This window comes from Micropterus salmoides, unplaced genomic scaffold, assembly GCF_014851395.1.
Source record: "Micropterus salmoides isolate LMB-PRFRI ecotype aquatic unplaced genomic scaffold, ASM1485139v1 Ms_hic_scaffold_22, whole genome shotgun sequence".
NCBI lineage: Eukaryota > Metazoa > Chordata > Actinopteri > Centrarchiformes > Centrarchidae > Micropterus > Micropterus salmoides.
In genome coordinates, this window is record NW_024041373.1 from 9,597,789 (window position 1) to 9,620,879 (window position 23,091).

Consider the following 23,091-nt stretch of genomic DNA (forward strand, 5'->3'; position numbering starts at 1 on the left):
AACCCACATAACTTCTGCCATGCAATGTTTTTGTTTTTCAAAGTGGGCACTGCAGATGCCAGGTGAACCGTGTCATTAAACTGACCCCAAGCATGCCAGCCTATAGTCACATCACTCCAGAAAGTTGTTTTAGGTACAGCATGAAAATAAAAGTATAAGCCACCTCTCATTTCTCTTTCCAGTACTATTTCAGCCCCCCCACCGTCCCCCAACTTCGCCCCACCTCCATCTCTCAAACTCAGACTGAACTTTCTTTAGTGGAGCCTGTGCGTCACTCTCCACTAACCTTGGGCAAACCACAGGACTGCTCAGCTGCTCCTGAAACACGAACTATGGGTTGGCAGGAGAAAGGATGGCTCGTCTGTGCGAGTTTTCTTGGATTTGTGGCGTCGGTACAGAGCATAACGCGGGGAGGGCTTTTTCCGTTCGGTCCAAGCGCAAGAGACCAATTACTGGAAGCAGGGAACGACCAGACGCACCGACTTGAACTGGACAAGCCCGTTTTGTTTTATGATGGCATTTTTGACAGCATATATGTAAGTTAAGCCGTATCTCTTTACACTATATTACTTTTTACACACACGCGTGGGATTTATTGGTCCGGGCGGGCTGTCCATCAAACTTGCGCTATTGCGCATAAGCTAGAAACTCCGGGTAGTTAAACATGAAAGGGGGTCAATGGTAACAACCTTAAACAATGCCTGGAAGTTACAAAATATTTCTGGGGCAGGGTATAACTTTTTCTGTCGCTCAGCGGTATTTGGAAATATTGATTTACTTATCACAGAGGCTGCTGTATCTTGTGAAATGCATGTGTCCCCGCATTCTTACAGCTTCCCCTGAGGTTATCATCTTACTGTTGATACAAAGACCAGAGTAGGCTACTCTAGGAACCTAATTTTGCAATCCATCCCCAAAACACATTACTGTGGGGCCAATGAGAATGAAGTAAGCTTATATGAACCAAATGTTTAAACTGTTCAGGTCCTGCAATATCTAAATAACATACAGTATGTAAACTGATGCAAAATAGTGGCCAGGTTAGTCTGGAATTCTTCACATTTGTTAACATGTTTATTATTTTCTGTTTGCATTTGACAGGTGGAGCTTTTAAATGGTCAATTGCAGAATTTAGCTGAAAGCTGCACCATTGTGTCAAGACAAACAGTCCTTTATGCCCTGTGATTTTCCTTTTTGAAGAAAAGTGCTGCATCCCTGTTTTAATTGTCCTGCATTTGGATAATATTCTATCAGAGAGTAATTATTTTCAAGAAGTATTTCCCTTGAAAAGCAGGAACTCAACCTTTGCCCATATCTTATATTTTATTTAAGAAAAGCCAGTAGTCTTTGTTGTTTATGGAACATTTACAAACACAGAGGCAAAATGTCATGGTTAACACATGAGCCTGAGGTTGAGAATAAATATTTAATTCCTTGTTATAACAATCAGTCTGGGGGAGGGGGGCTTCCCCACTGCTGACTACTTCCAAGTTATTCTTGCATCACATACCACAAACATATTTCTCTACTGCAATCAAGATGACCTAAGTATATTTGTTTGTTTCATTTATGAGACAGTCTACCCTGAACTGTCTGTGCCCTGAGGCTCACAGGAGTGTATTCCTACCAGATGCAGTTATAGAAAAAACATTTTATCTAATTATGAGGAGGTTTTATCGTCTGCTGATGGTGATTCATATTCCGCAACATGTTCAGATCCACTAACCTTAAAGATCTCTCTCTGCACTACGTCTTTAAAAAAATCAGAATCACTGATCACTTTCCCAGCTCGATCTTCCATTTTGGCAAGAAGTTTCTATAATGAAGATTAGTGTGCAATCTTCAGGCTTTCTGGGGCTACTCGTCAGGGGCAAGGACAGGAAACAGTGTGGCCCGGGCCAGCAATAGTGCTCTTGTTTTCCCCTGGTCAGGAAGTGGAGGAGCCCTATGTGCAGAGTGTCTGTGTGCGTGTATTTTTGACATAAGCCCAGATTTTCTTTATTTCAAGCCCTGAGTGTGTTCACGTTAAACCAGAAGTGTGTAAAATCTGTGTTATATGCCATTCTGTATGTTCATTAGTGCTTTTGTAGGACATGGCAGCTGACTCTGACAATTAGTCTAATGAGTTTGGAATAAAGATCAAAGTAGGTCAGAGTGGAGTGGGTTTGCCTCTGCTGTGAAACAGTTCTTCATATGTTATCCTAGTTATTGTAAAGACAGTCAAACGGTGTTGCAATCATCTAATTTTTTGTTATCCCCATTACCAACTTGAGCTTTTAATTTCAGATCAACAGCAATGGCTTTGTTGCCACAACAGAGCCAACAAGCGAGTCGACATATCTTGGCAAAATGCCCCCAATATTCGGCATGATTGCAGCTCTGCAAGGAGACCTGGACACAAGTGATGGTGTGGGGAAAGTTTTTTTCCGTCAAGACTCCAGTCCTGATGTTCTGCGTCGGGCAGCCGAGCACATTAACAGGGCCTTCCCTGAGGACGATGAAGTCAATCCCAACCATGCTGTGGTGATCACCTGGGTGGATGTCACCACCCATGCGCCTCAAAGTAGAGGAGATGCCATTGACAAGAAGGTGCGCATCATGTGGTTATGTAAGTGATTTGTAATGGAACTGTTCGTTTACTCTCAAATGTTTTATTACACAGAAAAACACCTTCCAGCTGGTTATTGCATCACTGGAGAGTGTCTCCTATGCTATTGTCCTGTACCCAAGGGATGGGGTACAGTTTTCCTCCACGCCTGTAGAAGACGGTAGTGGGATCATGCATGCTGGCTTCAGTAAGGGTTTGGTCAAGGGTTTCCTGTTTAACAGTCAGGGACCATACTACCGCACCACCACTGATGACGAGTCATCCGTCAGGGCTTTAGCAGAGTAAGTCAGCCAATGGCTGTCAGCACAGGAACACATTTCCCTACCAGTGTTGCTGTTTGGATAATCTTTCAAGAACAGTGACTGTAAAGGTCTCTTTTCTTCTCATAGGGAGACCAACTCTGGCTTGCGAGGTGTCTGGGTGTATGAGATTGGAACTTCTCCCTATTTTACCAACGTGGCTCCAGGTGAGGTCACTGAATTACCCATTGAGGTGGCACCACAGGGCCCCCCTGAAGGCCACGAGGATGCTGCTGGTGCAAGGAGGCCTGCGTCTACTGATGGACAGGAAGTAGAGTACCCTTCTTATGAAGGGGGGCAGATCAAAGTCCACCCAGTTCAGTACCAGCCACATCAGCCTGAGAACCCAGAAGTGTTAGTGGTGGACGACACAGAAATAAATGTAGATGGTGAGTCCACAGGAGAAGGGCTCAAACTGAGTAACAGTGTAATTTTGTTTTATGCCCATTGACATAACATTTAGAAACATTTCTTATCATTGCTGGGGAGATTAGTTATTTAATCCATTTTCTGTTACTGTCATATTTCTTCTGTGTTTTCAGTGTTCTCGTACAACCTTGGAACATGTGCAAACAACAGAAATAAGTGCTCACAGTTTGCTGACTGCAGGGACTACTCTTCTGGATACTGCTGCTACTGCCGACCTGGCTTCTATGGAAATGGGATACAGTGTGTCGCGGAGGGTAATGTCACGCTTCTGCTTTAAGTGGTTTCAATTTTGCAACAAGATTGAAACTGAGTATTACTGCTTTAGGGCAACAGAGTGGAATGGGTTTGGTTAAAATGCATGAAATATGTGGCAAACTTTAGAGTTTCATGCAGGCTACATTCTATGAGGTCTGAGCTAACAAATTTTGAACCTTAATGTAAAACACTGTGATGTGCCGTTAACGTAAGCCTAGCTAAAATTATCTATAACAAAAATTTTAATGTCATTAACTAGCTGGTGTTAAACACGGAACACTGACAGCATCAGTCCGAAAACATATTAAAACCAAATTATTCTACGCTCACATAGTGGAGCTTTCTTCCAGGTTGGTTTTCAAAAACTGTTTCAACTGTTTAAAATCATTATCTTAAACTCCCAGAAAGCATTTTATGTGTTAATTGTTCTTCTTAGTAGCTGGCAAAAGACGTTGAGGAAAGTCTTTTAGCAGTTTAACAGTTTTACTTCTTGAAATGTTCTTGGAAAAAAAGTGAATTTTTCCATTACACTACTCCTGGATTTCTTTGACCAAATTTGGCAAATCTGTGGGTTCAGTGACTAACTTTGATGATTTTGGTTTGTGTTTGCAGGGAAGCCACAGAGGATGAATGGTAAAGTGTATGGAAGAGTGTATGTGGGCAATTCTCCTTCTCCAGTGGAGTTCAACGGCAACGATCTCCACTCATACGTTGTGGTAAATGATGGCCGTTCCTATGTGGCCATCAGTGACATCCCTTACACCCTTGGGCCCTCACTGCAGCCCCTGTCGGGCCTTGGAGGTGTGATTGGGTGGGCGTTTGCTCTGGAGCAGCCTGGCTACAAGAATGGCTTCAGTATTATTGGTGAGGGGGAAAAACAACTGCACTAACAATATCTGTTCAATGGACACCCCGCTTCTCCTGTGACACAGCTTCTCCTGTGATTTTCTCATGCTTCGGTTGGTTAGAAAATGAAGCATGTTAATGCTGCTACAAGCAGTTTGCCATACAGCTGTAGTTTTACTCACTCTGTCCAGCTGAATTCCCCCCACGTTACCCCAGCTGAGACAGAATGCAGTAAACCAAAGTTCATCCACGGCCACGGTCTTAGAGTTAACCTCCTCTTCTCCATCCTCTGTAGGAGGGGAGTTCACACGGCAGGCTGAGGTGACCTTTCTGCCAGGGAATGAGAAGCTGACCATCAGGCAGGAGTTCAAAGGCATCGATGAGCACGACCACCTGGTGGTGAGCACCACCCTGGATGGCAGAGTCCCTGAGGTGCCTCGTGACTCCATTGTGAAGATCGACCCTTACTCTGAAATCTACCAGTACAGCAACAACTGTAAGATACAGCTTAAACAGAGAATGTCACTGTTTTTTAACACTGAACCCAATTATCCAAAATAATGTCAAGGTCTTTTTGTTTTGTAATCATATAAGTCAAGATATCTTACCTGCCTATCAAACCTTCCAGTGATCACCTCATCCTCCAATCGGGACTATGAAGTGAGCTTGCCCGATGGCTCCACTGACACGAGGACGTTTCAGTGGCGTCAGACCATCACCTTCCAGAGCTGCCAGCATGGCGAGCCTTCAAGAGACATGAAACCAACTCAGATGCTCAGCGTGGACCAGGTCTTTGTCCTGTACGACACTAGTAATGAAATCATCCGGTTCGCCATGAGCAACAAGATCGGGGATATCAATGGTGAGGTCATGGTGATTATTTTTGTCTTCCTGTTTTGGTCTGTGCTCACTTCCTTCCTGGAGCACAACATATAACATCCTCCTGAGCAAGGACAGTTTTACTAAACGTTAGGGCTATTGTTGAATTGTAAATAAGTTTGTCTCATTGAATCGCATGAATTAATATTATTGTAGTAACGTCTTCCTAAAATACACCCATAATTCTCAGGACGGCAGCCCGATGAGAACCCATGTTTCACTGGAAGACACGGCTGTGACACCAACGCTGTGTGCCGACCTGAACAGGGTACTCAGTTCACCTGCCAGTGTGCTGCTGGCTTCAACGGAGATGGCCGCACATGTTATGGTAAGAATGAATTGTGATATAATACCTTTGATTGTGGCAATAAAGAGGGTGTATCTCTCTTGATCTCTTGATTGTGTGTATCTCTTGATTCTCACCATATTATTTTCTGCTTTCAAGTAAATCCAACAGTTTCCAAATCTGTTTAGAGCCAGGATTTAATTAACCCAAACTTTCTAAAGCCTTCCTTCCTGGGGAACTGGGCAATCTTGCCAATCAGCAGAGGAAGTCTCTCATGGTAAACAAAGTTTCCCAGACTCCCAGACAAGGTTAACATGTCCAGTATGCTCCTCATCCCTAGCTCCAACTCTATACAACCAAGAATCTTTAGCATTAGAGACCAGACACGAAAAGCTCTGAGGCCAATACAGTAGAAAAAGGAAGGAAGTATTTCAGACAGATGCTATCTTCAAACATTGGTAATTAAGAAATTTAGTTAAGCTCTCTCCTCTGATCTCCCAACATCTGATAATGAAGGACACTGATCTGGCAAATCCAGACTTCAGTGCTCCAAACTCAAACTTGGACCTGCTGTGAAAGTGATTAGCATGTGATAATTGGCTCTTTTCTTTATCAGACATCGATGAATGCAGAGAGAATCCTCAGATCTGTGGCTCCCATGCTATTTGCAACAACCAGCCCGGGACCTTCCGCTGTGAATGTGAAGATGGATATCAGTTTGCCAGTGACGGGCAAACCTGCATTGGTAAGTGGTGTTTGTGGGCTTCCAAGTACAATTATATATTTCAGAAATCTCACCTGGTAGTTGGGATGTACAGGTTCAGACATAAACTGTAATAAAATGCCTTAAAATATTAAGTAGACCAGGGAAGATCAAGATAAAACACACGCATAAGTACACACATACAACTTTGAACTGACTGGTGCAGTGACATTACAATTTCAGAGATTATCTAGTTGAAAGTGTAATTAAGTTTCAGGCCTATATTGCATGCGTGACTGTGTCTGTAAATGTGTGTGTTTAAATAGCCTAATACACCCACTGTGCTGTTTGTCACCAACTGTAACCCACATATATTAAAGGTGCAATGTCTAAGATGTAAACAGGGCTCTCAAGTTTTATCAAAAGTTTAGAGTGAGATAACGCGTGTTAGAGGAGGAGCCACTCAAATATTTGCAGCAGTGGCCCCTCAGCCCCTCAAGCTTTTACTGGCAGTTAGATTTTACCTATAGTTAATAACTGACCTGAACAAATAGAAAGTATAACAATAGGTAAATCTGATTAAAAAAACTATTTATATATATATACTTATATTTCAAAAATACAACTGTATCAAAACTAAAAAGAAATTTGGCTCCAAACGAGCCCACTGAACAGGCGTGCTGTACACATAGGCCTACAGTAGGATGGCAGAACTTGCCCTACGCATGTATGCCAAGCTGTGTGTGTGAGTAGACTGCACATTTCAGCTTATGAATGGTGTTTTGTGTTGTAATTGTTTGTTGCACATTTAATGCCATGACAGGGGTAGGGGACTCCCACTTAAAGCACTGTGGCCAGCTATTTTCACTATCATGATGGATGATAGCTTTCCATCCAGAGCCAAATATAGAAAAATATCTGTAGTCCACTTTCTACTTCGACTTCACCACATCTCAAATGGAAATATTGTAGCTACTTTATCTGACAGCTTTAGTTACTAGTTACTTTAAAAATAAGATTTTTACACACAAAACGTATGAAGAGTTTAAAAAATAGGATGTTATGATATAAATTAAATTACTTAACAGTTTATACAGTCCAGCTATAGTCCAGCTAGTAGAACTACATCAGCTAGGCTAATTGACAGAAATGTCTGTGTTTAGAGTAAACAAAGGACTTCTCAGTGTGAGAAATACAAGGTTTGGCGTGTGACCGTGTGAACTGGCTGAAATGCCTGTGTCTCACGGTGAATGCGTGAGACTTGAGAGCCCCTGTAAGTGTTTTTAAGACTTTAAAGAATTAAAAAATTAACAAACTCCATCAACAGATGAAATAACAGTTTTGACATTATGTCAAAGACATATAAGTATAGTGTTGCAGATATGTAGAGATATCTACTGAAATTAGCGTGTCTGAAATTAGCATGCTAACTGGCTAGCCCCAGTCCATGCTGTCTCGTAATACCCACTTTGTACCTGAAGAGTCTGATAGTTTAGCTCAGTCCTTCACCCCTACCATGTTCAGATTGGATATGTGTGTGAGTAGCGAGCTCTCTACATTACACAAGCTCTTAGCCTTTTTAGTCTAATAAATAAACAAAATAAAATCACAAAATGTTAAGAACTGACTTATTCTTACACCTAATCTCCTTTTTAAACAGAAAAATTCTACTGTACACCTTCTGAATTAACGTTTCTCTCTTTCAACTAATTGCCTTGTAAACTCATAGTAAAACATACTTCACTTTCAAACAAAATACTGATCAAAGTGGCCTCTGTTTGTCTGGGAGAATGTGTTTGGTTCGGTCTGGTTGCCTGGTCTGGATGTGGGAGGCTACTAAGCCCGATTCTGTTGCTCGCTCGCCTGGTTCCTGTTCTAGTACCCATTCTGGACTCAGTCAGCTAATACGACTGATAAGTTAACTTCATGGCTAACTGAGCCAACTAGTTAACGGCAGTTAGCAGCAGTTTTGACCTGATATATAATATGTTGCCCCCTATTTTTGTGACATTGAATTAAACAGTTGGAGAGTAGTCTCAATTCTTACACATTGCACCTTTAAATAAATAAATAGTTCAAAGCTACAGCCGCTAAGCTTTGCGTAGCACAAAGATTGGAAACAGGAGGAAATAGCTAGCCTGGTTATGTCCAAATGTAACAAAATCTGCCTACCAGATACAACACATCATCTCCTTTGTTTACTCTAAACACAAACCAAAGGTTTCCCCATTTCCAGTCTTTATGCTAAACCAAGATAACCAACTGCTGGCTGTAGCCTTATATTTATGGGACAGATTATTACTCATGGCAAGAAGGTGAACTATTCCTGTTAAGGTAAAAAAAAATGACAAAAAGCATGACAAATGTTAAACTGTTTAAAAGTTAAATGTGATGTCTGGTCATTTTGAAATGCTTTAACGTATCAGTATCCGTATCTCAATCAAATCCCAAAATGAATGAACAGTACTTCCCTGGTCTTCTTCTCTTCAGAGGTTAATCGACCTGTGGACGCCTGTGAAGCAGGCACCCATAACTGTGACATTCCTGAGCGTGCTCAGTGCAGCTATACTGGAGGCTCGTCCTACATCTGCTCCTGTCTGCCAGGGTTCATAGGAGATGGCAGAATCTGCCAAGGTACTGCAAAGAGACACTAAATATTTGCCTGTGCTGAAGAATAATCACAGGAATGAACTGCTTATCTACAAAATGGGCCTCATTCAAAGGATACAGAATTTATTTAACATTAATGAGTAGTTATTGCATCTAAAGTATATTGTAACTAATTAGTTTTACATGATTTAGTTAATTACTATAACATTAGACTCACAGAACTGTATCAGTGGTTTGCATATTTTAATCCATATACATTACTGCCAGCCATTTAAGCTACAGAATGTAAGTTTTAAGACTGATCAACAACTTTAAATTAACACACTGGCTTCCATTATTTTTAGTGCAATATCAAAATCTAATTACAGACTTGAAACTTGCTGTAGATAGTACACCACAACGAATATGTTTTTCACTTTTGTTTTGTTTGTCAAAGTTTCATCAGGAGGAGAGTTTTAACTCCCTCCTTGCAATTGCCTTTTGTGTTGATGATTAAGTTCAACGACAACAAACATCTGCTGAAACTTGTAGGTGCTTAAATGGTGTGGTTAAGTCATATAACATGTTTAATGGTTGGTAATGTAATGTGAAGTATTTCTAGTCAACAGGCTAAAAGTCAACAGGATAGTCCTTGAACACAAGTAGTCCAGATTTCAAATCCATTATATGGACTTGGAGGCTATAATTGGTAAACCATCTGCTCAGGACTGGGGGAGGTGAGACTGCTTACATAATACAGCTGCTGTGATTGAACAGTAAAACCTGAAAAACAGATGGGAATTTCATGTGCCCTGCATTGGCGTGTAGGCTGGTCCTCAGTAGTGCTCATTCAGTTTCCATTCATTTCACCCCTTTTGCTTGGTGCTCTGCACTCCGAGGACAGTTATGGGCACAGTCTGACCCAGATCATAGTGTAGATCCCCGACCATAAAAGGACACAACGAATCGGACAAGCACGTAACATTTTAGCTCGTTCAGTTTTTCTCTGCCCTCGCTCACCCTCTTTTATCCTGCCTGAAGACATAGATGAGTGCCAGCCAGGCAGGTGCCATCGGGACGCTGTGTGTTATAACACCCAGGGATCATTTAACTGCCAGTGCAGGCCGGGTTACTATGGCGACGGCTACTACTGCTCTTCAGGTGAGTCTTTTGTCACTTTTTGACAAGCAAACACCAAGTCTTACTCAAACAGTGCATCGCTGTCAGTTGACTTGGTTTTATATTCAGTGTGGTAACATTCAGTCTGTGCTGCTAAGAGTTTATTTTGGTTTATTTTGTCGTGGGACTTTTGACAGTTTTGGTAATAGTTTTCTTTGATTTAGTCAATACTAGAATAATTTCCATTCTCAGCATTGTTTATTCCAACCATTTGGACAAGGGGAGTGTTTGGAAATGAGTTCCCCGCCAGAGTATATTGGTGCCAGCTGGAACCTGTTTTTCATTTTCTTCTGGATAGTGAAAGGAATTTGTCCTAAGAAGGATGTGGGAGTTTCTGCATAGCTGAAATTAAAGCAGAAGAATATAAAGGAAATATAAATTACCTTGTGAATAAGTTTGTGACATTGTTGCACAGCATCTGTGTTCACTGTGGAGCTTATAAATATATATATATATATATATATATATATATATATATATATATATATATATTTTTTTTTTTTTTTTTATATTTCTCTCCAGAGAGGACAAAAACACAATGTGAGACTCACAGAGATAGTCTCCAGGGTGGGTCTCCACGGGGCCCCCGACCTCCCATTGGACAGTACATCCCTACGTGTGATGAGAACGGTGACTATGAACCCATGCAGTGCCACGGCGGCACGGGACACTGCTGGTGCGTGGACCAAAATGGGCAGGAGATCAGCGGGACTCGCTCTGCACCTGGCACAAGACCAAATTGTGAGTGGACAACAAGAGACCAAAGTGTAGCTATCTCTGTGTATTTAAAGACCGAACAAGCATGACCAACTGAGAGTTTGAAGAAGTTTTTGTTGACCAGAAAACTAAACTGATTTGAGGTTGGTTTCCCCCCCACAAGACCCCTGATTTGTCAGTGTTTGTCTCCGGTAGGTGCTGATCCTGTGCCACCTATTGGACCCATCCCTCGACCCGATGTCCACCCCCTGCCTCCAGGAACACACCTGTTGTATGCCCAGAGCGGCAGGATAGAGCACATCCCGCTGGAAGGTTACGATATGAAAAAGGACGGTGCCAGGGCTGTCCTCCACCTCCCTGTAAGTTTCTTTAAATTAACTTCCTCCTTAGAGAGAAAGTTCTACAAGCAGTTTGAGTGGATCCGTGTGATCCATTTCTATTTTGGTTTTATTTTTTTTGTGGTTTGAAATGCTCGCCAGGAGTGATTTATTTAACATGTCTACAATCCAATACCAACATTTTCCGGTAGATTTTAATAAGCTTTTCTATTTGTGAAAACATATTTGGTTAAAATGTATTACGATGTGAGGTAAAAGGGAATATTGAATTGGGTTTACGTCTGTCCTAACAAATGTTTATAAGATCTTATGTTTCCTAAGATCTCATAGCTGTACAATAAGCACTTTTGAGTAAGTGAGTTACTTAATATGCGTGATCATTCAGATTATACTTGAGAAAACAATCCCAAAAAGCTACAGTATGTTTGGATTTCTCAGTTGTGTATACATCATGAGCTCAGCCTCTTACACAAGTCGCTCCCTTGCTGGTAATAATACTTGCGTTCTTGCATTTCTTACGATTTCCCCATGTGCTTCATGCATTCAAGGCCTGCGCTTTATTGGAGGCACATGGTGACATTCACACTAATTGCTAACATCTGTTTGACTTCTTTGGAATTGCAATCTGCATCACACTGACTTCCAAACCAGCTGGTTTGAAGCCTGGCCGGGTTGCTCATGCTCAGTGTGTGGCTCTGTTTGTTTGGATTCATGTCTAGACGTTAATGTCAAAAAAATACACATCTGCTCTTCATGTTTTTATCTCAGGCCACTCTTGTTTGAACAAAGTGCACTTCAAAGATTGTTGATTGTTGACCCCCTCTGCAGGAAAAGGTAATCATTGGAGTGGCTTATGACTGTATGGAGAAAATGATCTACTGGACTGAAATTACGTCTCCCTCAATCAGCAAGGCCAGCATCCAGGGAGGAGAACCCGTTGCGGTCATTAGATCAGGTAACGTCCCTGTTCACGTTTATCCTTCACTCTGCTGGTTCTCTTTCATTTTTCAGCCATTTGTGAATCAGGAGACTGTTTTCATAAAGCAAAGAAATAGGGCTGCAACTAACGATTATTTTCATTGTTGATGAATCGGTCAATTATTTGCTTGATTATTTGTTTGGCGTATAAAATGTCGGAAGCCCTAGATGTCATCCTCAAATGTCTTGTTTTGTCCACAATCCAAAGATATTCAGTTTACTGTCATAGAGGAGTAAATAAACTCACAAAAAATCACATTTTAGAAGCCGGGATCAGTCCATTTGACTCCAACCAATTATCAAAATAGTTGGCGATTAATTTAAGAGTTGACAACTCCAACTACTAACTTCTCCAACTACAAAGAAACCAATGTGCTAAATGTAACTTCTCAACAGATTTGGATAGCCCAGAGGGTATCGCCGTCGACCACTTGGGGCGGACCTTGTTCTGGACAGACTCTGTGAAGGATCGCATCGAGGTGGCCTCTTTGGACGGGTCTCAGCGTCGTGTCATTATAGACTCTGATCTTGTCAACCCCCGTGCTATTATCACTGACCCTCCCAATGGGTGTGTACTGTTTCACATTCTTTTCACATGGTACACATACGAGAGTGAGATACCAAACTGCTAAGTTGTTATAAGCAAAATCATCCCCTCTCAGTTCTGATTTGGCAGGACACAATAAAAACATTTTTGGGAATAAGCTGATTTCCTTTGTTTCAGAGAGTTAGAAAAGAAGATCAATATGAAGCTACAGCTAGCAGCCTGTTAGCTTAGCTTAGCATAAACACTGGAAACAGGAAAACCGCTCGCCTCTGGTTTTTGTATGAATTTAAGAAACGAGACGTAATGTGTTGTGTCTGGAGGCAGATATGTTCACTTCGGACTGAGCCTGCCTAGCTAGTGTCCCCTACTTCTTGTCTTTATGTTAAACTAAGTATACCAGCTTCTGGCTCTACATGAAAGCGGTACTGATTTTCTCATCTAGCTCCTGTCTATTCCTTTAAATCTTTGTAAATACACACCTGGATAGCACCACAGTTTGTGTTGCATTATTATCACATTTATCATAAATCATCAGACTCACGAGAAGCTTAGCAACACGTTTGATTATCTACTGTTAAAGCATCAACTGTATAGGTAAAAGATTTTATTAAATTGTGTTAAAATCTACCAAAATTTAAATCTGTTCACTTTGATAATGACTGACTCCACACCTGTCCCTACCACAGTCATCTATACTGGGCCGATTGGAACCGCGATGCCCCCAAGATTGAGACCTCTTACATGGATGGATCCAACAGAAGGGTGCTGGTTAAAGATGATCTCAGCCTGCCTAACGGATTGACTTACGACTCTCAGAGCTCTCAGCTTTGTTGGGCAGATGCAGGTAGCTACTGTAGATTTTTAGATGGATGACTCATTTATGAAATGATGCTTGCTTTGTGATCGGTAATAAGTGTAATCTCTTGCCTGTAGGCACACATAAGATGGAGTGCATGCATCCTGGCCGGGGTGACCGCAGACAGGTTATGGAGGGCATTCAGTACCCTTTTGGAATCACGTCTTTTGGGAAGAACATCTACTACACTGACTGGCGGAGGTTTGACTTTTTGTATTACCATGAACATGTTTGAAGTCTACCTTTTTCTCCAGTGACAACATATGGGGTGTAATTTAAACACATTTTGTGGTAGGGGTTTAGTTCTTGTGTACCTTGATGTAATTTGGACAGTTTAAAATGACTACACATTGGAATTTATAGCATCAAGTACATAATGCAGGCTTTATCCATGGTCCACTGTGCAATGTAAGAACCCAGATCTGTCAAGGTGGAGGAAGGAGAGGGGAGGTCAGAGGTTCTGAAGCTCCCAACACCTCAAGACTCTGACACTCCCACTTTGAAGACTGTGGAGCTTTCTTCCCATGCGCTCAGATTCTGTATGTTAGCCACTGCAAAAAGGCGGGGGTTGGGGTGTCTATTTGTGTGTGTGTATGTGGGGTGAGGAAGCATCTTAAAAAGTGGCAGCTGCTTGCAATTTCTCAGCGTCTGTGAGTGACCTGCCCAGGGCCTCTCTCTGATCTTGCCAGAGCAGTAGCCTCTCTGGAGAAGGTTGAGACGTGGTGGGGGGGAAGGCACACACAAACTATATGTCAGTTATGGCTAAGAAACCTACGCTAACATTTACTCATTCTCGATGTACTTTATACAAAACACTGGGAGGCAGGGGGACATTTCTCAAGCTGATAGTCCCGGATTGCTAAACTCCTGTGCTGACTGTGTTTACAACAGGGATGCCGTTGTGGCTGTGGACCGCTACACTGGCAGGCAGTCAGACGAGTTCCAGCCTCAGAAACGGACCAAGCTATATGGGATCGCCACAGCCTATGCCCAGTGTCCTTCAGGTAAATATGCCAGTTGTGAGGATACATATAGTCCCCTTAAATTCCCCTACAAATGTTTGCTCTTGAAGTCTATAAAATGTTTATTTATAGGTACATTTTTTATTTACCTAGTAATTGGGTCTTTTCACGCCTGGAGTCACCTTTATATTACAATTACATTTGCGGGTTGAGTCAGACTTAATATACTTTCCATATACTCTTCAGGACCTAGCAGCCCTGTTTTGTGACCTCTGTGCCCTCGGTACAAGTGCAGAGTGCGAACAAGAAAAATCACAGGTTCACTCCTTGACCTGGAACCAACAGGAGGAATTCTGCATTAAGTAAAGGGATTACTGATGTGCAGCATCAGGCCTTATCCTCCCTTCTAGATAAGGCTGCATGCATAAAGCCAGGGAATGTGGAGCCAGGGCGGGAGGGGGCCTCCAACATCTGGAGTTTGCTTGTGTTTCCTTTAAGAATATATCTGTTGAACAAACAGTGAAGAGACTGTTCTCTGCTGTTCCCTGCTATGGGGGCTTTGGCTTATGATATATACAAATGTCCTGGAATGTGCCACGTTAATGACAGTTGGTATGTTTTTTACTTCCACCAGGACAAAACTACTGTGCTGTGAACAACGGAGGCTGTACTCACCTCTGTTTAGCAACCCCTACCAGCCGCTCCTGCAAATGTCCCAGCAACGCAGTGGCTGTGGGCTGCGTGGAGAGAGACAGCGGGTACTGAAAGGAGGCGGCTGCGAGAGTTGACACTGTTTGGATGTTTGACCGCAAATTAGGAGCCACTCAGCATTACTAAACTATAGCTGCTGAAAACGCCACTGAAAACCAGAGATGAACTAAACTGTGCCTTTTATCGCTCAGTGTTATGCTTATCTACATTTTTACATTTCCCATTGCCTTTATAAAACCACAAATGCCTTTGAGAATTGTAAATACAAACACTATTATTTTTTTGTCTTTTCCTGAGTGCACATAACCTGAGAATAAAGCTCAAGGGATACATAATTTAATGTGAACTTCATCACAGCATGTCACGGCATGACATCATCTCATGTCAGATGCTGTTACACTGTGGTATGGTTGGATTAGTTTATCTCATTGAGGTATTGTGAAGTATGACTAGTTTCTGTACATGCTGGTGGGATGAGTTTACATGCTGGGCAGCAAAAGAATAAACTTTTTCTAACATGTTGGTCTGCACTGTCTGTTGCTTTAGTGTCATAATAGCGACACCGTGTGTTAGGTAGAGTTAATTACAAGTCCATATTTGGGTGCCAAAGCTTGTCAATAGGGTTGAAAAAAAATACCTGTCTAAAGCAGATTTATATAATGTAGGATATATAGTTTGTAGGGTCCCTAAACACTAATATTATATTAAATTTATCATGAAATACTCTGTAAATTAGTTTCACCTCATTTTGTTATATATTATATTATGTATTTCAAATTCATTAAATAGACGTTTACCTGAATAACTGAGCCAACCACCTGAAGAAGTGACGAAATGTGGCACTAGGTGGATTTAATTTACCAGGACACTGGACAAATGACTAGCCCTATCATGTTGCTTAAGAAATAATATAGAAACCTGCCTCTAAGTGCTAGTTTGTTGTTCTCACGTGGCCCATTTACAAAATGCAATGTGTCAACTGGATGACGTTTCTGATTTGTAATATATATATATATATATATATATAAACAAAAATGCTGCCACCCCCAGTCTGTATGCTGCCGCAACAAGGGAGACACTTGCTTACGTCAATGGTGCGTTAATGGGCTCTTGATAAACTCGGAATTTGGTAAATTTACCACACGAGCCTCAACCTTTGGAAACCACAATATTCACAATGGGGTTGCAACCTTGCAACTAAAGTTATTATTTATCAAAATATTCTTTGCTATGAGACAAATAAAAGCAGCAAATCTTGATAAGTGGCCGCGGTGTATTCGTGGATTTACCGAGACTCAATTCAATTAAAATTAGCTTTATTAACATGAATGTGTAACAACAATATTGCCAAAACATCATACATACCACATAAGAACAATCAACCCCATACATTTCAATAAACAAGTAATTAAAGCGTAAAGTAAAACAAACTCAAACAAGCGTTCCTGAAAGAAATGTATTGACTGATTGGGGAACTTGTGTGTTGTCCAATGGGAAGCACGGCAGGAGTCAGTGGGCATGTCACCGGTTAGGAGACTTCTGTGGCGACCCTCAAACTTGTCTGCGAGGAATATTTTGCCGTGGACAACGCGGATTAAAAACAAATAAATTAGTCTTTTGGATTAATTATTTTATAAATGGGACACCGAGACGCCTTTCATTTTAGCACGTTGTGTTTTGTGCCAAGTCTGATGATTTTAAAAGTCAAACTGTCTTTATCTAGAGGACTCAAACATGATAACTGTAGGCCTAGTCTGTGTCGAAATATGGGATTTATATCCTCTAAGCAAATAGAAATAAAACATTAACTAAACTTAACAGAATTAATTAAATCTTTGTTCCTAACCGCCATTAAAAGATATTTTCAGTTGCTCACCAGCCGTTGATGTTCTGGGACGTTCCAAAAATAACGGCACACAAGGAAACGGCGATATTGTACGGGATTGTCTTGCAGTCAGCACTTAGGGCAGAATCACACAGAGTAGTATCTGCTGGACGAAGGCTAGCATCAGCTAGCATTAGCTGGCTTTAATTTATGGGAAACGAAGGTATGTATGGAGGGTTTTCGGATTAAAACTTGGAACTGAATTTCATGAATGTAAAGATGTATCTATAGCTGGACCGTGTGCTTATAGTAAAAGCCTTTAACGATGTGTTCGTTGCTCTGTGTTACACAGTTTTGACAGCTGCCATACACAGTAACGTTACGATGCGATGCAACAACCACCATAACAGCTAACGTTATGCTTGTTATTAACAAAAGAACTCAAATTTCGGAACATGTGTTTTGTCATTAAAGTACGTTGTAGAACACATTAGATATAGCGGCTCTGAGGCTAATTTGGCGTTTATGCAAATATTACAGTTAAAATCATCGAGCTTTCTTGCTACCTCTTATGATCAAGTTAGCTACAACAATAAACCTAACTGTCGAGCAGAACTTTCAAAATAAAATTTAAATGGCAACTGAGAAGCACTTCAGTCCTCAAGTGGAAGAAAACAATATATTCAGTGGAAAATGTAAATTAAAAACAATTACAGAGTTTGTGGTACATAGTTAATATTTGCAATCATATATGAGAAGAATCTATGCTATTAAGGAATAGAATGTAGGATGTTAATTTATTATTATTATTCTCAAAATAATTGCTTTGCTGAAATTCATCATGCAGAAAAAATAAAGTATAGAATATATTCTTTATTTGTAGACTTTGGTATGTAGGAAATATTTGTTTTTAAATCCTATTAAGGAAACCTTGAACTAGGGCTGGGCATATGGCCAAAAATGTTATCATGATAAAATAATTAACACTGTTTGATATTGATAAGTTTAAAGGCTGATTTTTGATGTTGAGTGAAAGTTGAAGAAACCAGATGGTTAATTGTGTTTTTTAAACTATTCTTTATGGTCAGAACATGATAAACACAGGCTAAACAATTAATCTATTACCAAATCTGAGGTTGAACATTCAAAACAATTATGATAAAATATTAAGAAAATATAACAGAAATGCATGAGGAAAATTAAGTAAAACCTTATTTCAGTCCCTTTTTCCTCAACAAAATAAATATCTTAATAGAATAATTAAGTTCCAATTCGTTCATGATTCAAATGAATTAAACCAAACATTTATTAAACATTTGTTATGTTGTTATTGAGGAAAATTCTATTGCAATAATTATTGTTATTGTTTTTTTGCCCAGCCCAAGTTTTGGCATGGTGCGAGTCACCTCACTACTAAGACTTAACATTTTGAATTGTGGGAATGAATGCTTTACTATTACATATGCATATCTATTGCTTTAGCTATATTTACCATGTGTGGTTTGTAATTATAGAAACAAAATGGCCTTGCATTAGAATGTATCGCCTTTAAATTAGACTTTTTAAATTTACAGAAATTATTACTGCTTAGTAATTATTGTTATAAAGTAGTAAACATCTCATTTAATTGTTTTGTAAGGGTTTCTACCGAGATTATACATACTGTACCAATTTAGGTGCTTTTATTCTGAAAACAAAATACCTTACCGGAAATGAGTTGCTTCAACCTGCCAGAAGACTTGACGCAGGTTCTGTCAGATATCGCTAGCTAGCTTCAGTCAGTTGTTTTGGTGATGCAATTGTGTGTCAAACTAGTTCGTATGAAGTTTCGGGTTCAAATTAGGTTCAAGTGCTTCACAAACAACTGAATTCGTGGGCAAAAGCGAAAGTGGCTTTGTCAGCTAAATCTGTTCTGCTAACCTTTGACACTTGAATTTTTCTGCAGAAGCACAATTTAAAATGGGCAAAGCAGCGCAGTGAATTATGAATCTGCTATGAATGACTCAGGAGAAGAGTTGGGGCTTCATTCGCTGCTGCCCGGGACACTCTTAGCCGTCTGGAGGATTAGGGAGGAAAACAAAAGGAGAATTTTGTCGTTCCGGACTTCCTTGACGCCCTGACAACATGGCCAGTCCACAGCAGAGTGAGCTGTCCTACGCCTGGGAGAAGTACATGGACTGTAGACTGCAAGGAGCGGATCTGCAGGTAGGAGCTGCTGGCAGACACTGAAGCAGGAGCCGGGGTGATACAGGCTCAGCTCAGGGGTCTTTCTGTGGGCGGAGGTGTTGTTTACTTTCAGTTCCTCGACTGCAGGATAAAGCCTTAACCAAATAGAAATGTTATTTGGAAAGTCTTGAATAAAGTTAGCTATATCTTGTTCATTCTGATGGAGAAAGTAATTGTTTACATCATGTTTAAGTTTCCAAACTGGTCATGTACAATATTTAATTCTTAAAGACTTATAAAATAGGAAAATAAAGTTGATACAACTTGCAAATACAGCATAACTCATTTTATTGTAGCCCACTCTGAAAGAATGAGGGTTTCTTGTTGGTTTAGAGTTTTTTTTTTATTTGACACACCATAATCCAAATATTTAGTCCTTACTGCATCTAAACTGTTGCAGGGTGCTGGTGTCAGTATGAGATTTGTTTCATTCCAAGCAAATGTTCACAAGGTAACATCATCCAACAATAGCAAACATTGTTCACATTCTTTTAGTCTGCTCCTTTTCATTTAAGCTGCTTAAATTACCTTCCTGTTTTTCATTTGGCCCCAGATGCCACTTTTTAGAGTCAGAAATGTATCTGATACATAAACGCAAGCAGGACCAGCAGTGAGTCACTGCACAGAGGTAGAGGTGTAAACCACAGGTTGCACATTATGAGTGTTGCGCAAGTGCACTTTTCCTTTGTCGGTGTATCACAGGAGTGAGAAGCAGTGGTTATGAAATTGCCCCCCCCTTCTGTTCTCAGGGAACTTAACAGCAGCCAGATCACGAGACTTGGATTAGGATCGAACTGCAGGCTAAAAGTGATCATGACACACACACAGATTTAGCCATTATGTTAGTCGATTATGTTTGATTTATCATGTATAGGTCACCCTTACAAGACAGAACTGCAACCATTTTTAAAGCTAATGAGTGCTAAGAAAGTCTGTAGCGGTTTTTTTTTGTTACTTGGAAAACATGGCTTCCTTCCTCTACAGTCATCGCATCTGTGGTGTTGTGTGGTATGCTTCGTTGCTTTGTTAATCACGTAGGTGTGGATCAGGAAATCAGCTGTAGAAATGGTGTGGCTTGATCTCAGTTGCCATAGTAATGCTTGGACAGCACCAAGCAGGCTCTGCCCATCTTTTACTCAGTAACTTTTTATGTCACTTTTCTGTTGTGACAACTCTCTTGGGATGACGCTTGTCACCTTCACAGTGATCAAACTGTTATGTGTTTGTGTGTGTGTTTGGATGAGAAGCAGAAAGATGGCTGTGTGAGCACAGCTGTACTCTCTAGTGTGCTGAGACCGTAGCTTTCCCTGCTGGTTGAATCTGATGGGGGACACAGTGACAAGCTGTAGCACTCACATGGATACTGCCGCACTGCTTGCACATCATATTTTTTCTTCAGCTCATTCTGCCAATCCCATGAGTGCTGCACACGTGTATGCTGTACGTCCTTAGCATCTCACCCAAAGTGGCGTCTGCTAGTTGTTGCTGCCAGTACGCAGGTAAACGTGACAAAGTAATCATAGAAACTGTCCAACGACTGAGAGGGCAAATGTGAAATGTGGAGGGCAAAAAGACACCATCTCCTGCAGTAATCAATACGGTGCCAGGGGGAAAAAAGTGTGAAAGCACTGGTACTGCAGCCTCACTCTTTTTCTCTGCCTCCCTCATCTTTTATTCTTTGCATTCTTGTCTCTCATCTCTCTCTGCTTTTCATCTGCATTTCTGTCAGCATTAATCTCTCTCGCTGGTATTTCTGTCACGTATTCACAGCACACCATGATGACCAAGGGCAGGAACAGAACTAGGATGACTTGTTGGATGGGGTCAAAGGGTGACCTGATGTTTCACCGTAGTCTGCCTCTTTTTGTTTCCTTTTTTTTGGGGGGGGAGGGGGGCTTAACGAAACTATAGTCTCAATAGGGAAATAGTCTCAAACTGTTGTGGTGGATCTCCCTAGCTCTGTTTATAAAGTAGAGCACTGGTTCAGTTTCCCACTTGTTGCACCCATCCTCCTACTTGCTATATATGAACTGTACATTAATGTGCATTAATGCTGTACATTAATGTAAACAGCATTTACTATATGGATCAATCCACTAAAATCAAAATCATGTTTTGTATTTAATTTGCAGCATGTACTTTAAATAAGCACATTCATATCATAGCTTCATTATAATGAGAAGACTGGCATTAAGCCTTTCTTTTCATTCTTTAGAATTTCTTCCTTTATGGAGCCAAAGCTATCGTATTAGTGTGTCCTGCGGCAAAGCAAATTTGCCTTGGGCACACTTACATCGGAAAATCTGTGGGAACACTTTCCGTTCTGCCCGATCTCTCAGAATCTTGATGAGCGGAGTCAATTTAGTAAAATGGTTAACGAGCCAAACAATAGACCTGGTTTTGTTGCTTGTGGAACGTTGAGTTTCATTATGAGCTAACAGGATGTTTCAAAACACCAAAGCAAGTTGTTTGGAACACTTCACTTTTTTCCGTCTTCTCGTATCAAAGGGCTCCAGCTAATTGAGGTTTGCTGGCTCTTAGTTACTCTTATATCACTTTAAACTCAGTCAGTTGCAGTCTTGGACTAATGTTAATTTGGTTGAACTTAGCTTTTTGCATAAAAATGGATGACCTGTGCTTGAAAATACATTTTTCCTGCATGGTGTTGGGATTCATCTTGTGAGTATTGTTCTATGGCTACTCTTAACAGTCATGTTTTTAGAATCATGATGGGCTGTAATGTAAATGTCCATTGTCTGTATTTTGTTACTGATATACTTGTGTGTAAAGCTGGTTAAATAGAGTGATTTTCTGAATTACAACCCTGGTCACACATTCCACCCACATTACTTGTCATTAGCTTTCTAAGCTCAGTTTGGTGCTTTACATTCCTTCTGTGGTAAAGCCCCGAATCCTTGTCCAAAGAAGATTAAACTTGTCGAGCAAAGCATAAGACAAAATGTGTTGAATACAAAGGACGGGGCAAAGATGGCAATGCTGGTTCACCTTCATCCCCAGAGTTAATTATTTGGCTGTCAGGGCTGAGCAGAGTCCGATGCACCATACTTTATTTCTGTTATATTTTAGTAAAAGACAAATTGCACAGTGCACATTGTATGTATTATCAGAGACATGATGCTGTGTAGTTTGTCTGGCATTTATGTCAGCTGTAATATAACTGCTCTAGCTAACTAAATAAATTAACGATAATGTGCATGGATCATATTCCACATCTGCGCAGAGCAACTACGAGAACAATACTGTGAGAAGTAATTGCTACATTAATTGGTGTCTTTTTTTCATTTTCATACAGCAGTGTAGTAAAATGGGGAAATTATTTATGATATTGTTTTTATTTTGAGAGTGGATGACACTGACTAGTGTAAATCCAAGGTTTATTAAAAGGGCATCATAAATGATGTCAGTTTAACCCTAGGTAATGTGATTTTGTGTTATATATAGCCAAAAGGCAGCACTGTTTCTCAGCAAAATAATACAGGACAAAGATTACAGTACATAACCTGTCCTAGCAGTTCAACATCACTTAAGTGCATTTTTTGAGTATTATGGGATTGATTCAGATAAGTAATTACCTAAAACTGAAGCACTAACCAACCAGACCATGTTCAGACTGGAGATTTCTCAGCCTTCATCTTTTCAGGGTTAGTAATCCCTAACCTCAAGTGATGGGGGAGTTTCACACCAAGAGCTTTTGTTTCATAACTTGTTAAGTCAAACCAGTCACAGTCTACCTACTAGAATGTCAAAATCACATGTATGTTTCAGCCCTGAGAAAAACATGCAGTAGAAATTATATGCCTAAACATTTTAAACATATCTGGCAACACGTTTATTTGC

General features: G+C 40.6%; 2 protein-coding genes across 2 annotated transcripts in view; both read left to right on the top strand.

The window, feature by feature from the left end:
- Positions 1 to 245: 245 nt before the first annotated feature.
- Positions 246 to 15,700, top strand: nid1a (nidogen 1a). The gene is made up of 20 exons (XM_038737452.1): positions 246 to 536; positions 2,287 to 2,589; positions 2,663 to 2,889; positions 2,998 to 3,296; positions 3,450 to 3,590; positions 4,204 to 4,455; positions 4,733 to 4,933; positions 5,066 to 5,299; positions 5,507 to 5,644; positions 6,219 to 6,347; positions 8,796 to 8,939; positions 9,936 to 10,055; positions 10,596 to 10,814; positions 10,986 to 11,149; positions 11,957 to 12,083; positions 12,503 to 12,674; positions 13,340 to 13,497; positions 13,587 to 13,710; positions 14,401 to 14,513; positions 15,106 to 15,700. Exons 1-20 carry the CDS (start codon positions 333 to 335, stop codon positions 15,234 to 15,236), a joined length of 3,600 nt encoding a protein of 1,199 aa, XP_038593380.1. The 5' UTR covers positions 246 to 332; the 3' UTR covers positions 15,237 to 15,700.
- A 1,237-nt stretch (positions 15,701 to 16,937) lies between these two features.
- Positions 16,938 to 23,091, top strand: part of lyst (lysosomal trafficking regulator) — a 61,064-nt gene continuing 54,910 nt past the window's right edge. The window contains 2 exon segments of the mRNA XM_038737026.1: positions 16,938 to 17,230; positions 18,953 to 19,212. Of these exon segments, the coding sequence (XP_038592954.1) occupies positions 19,132 to 19,212 (81 nt within the window). The 5' untranslated portion in view covers positions 16,938 to 17,230; positions 18,953 to 19,131.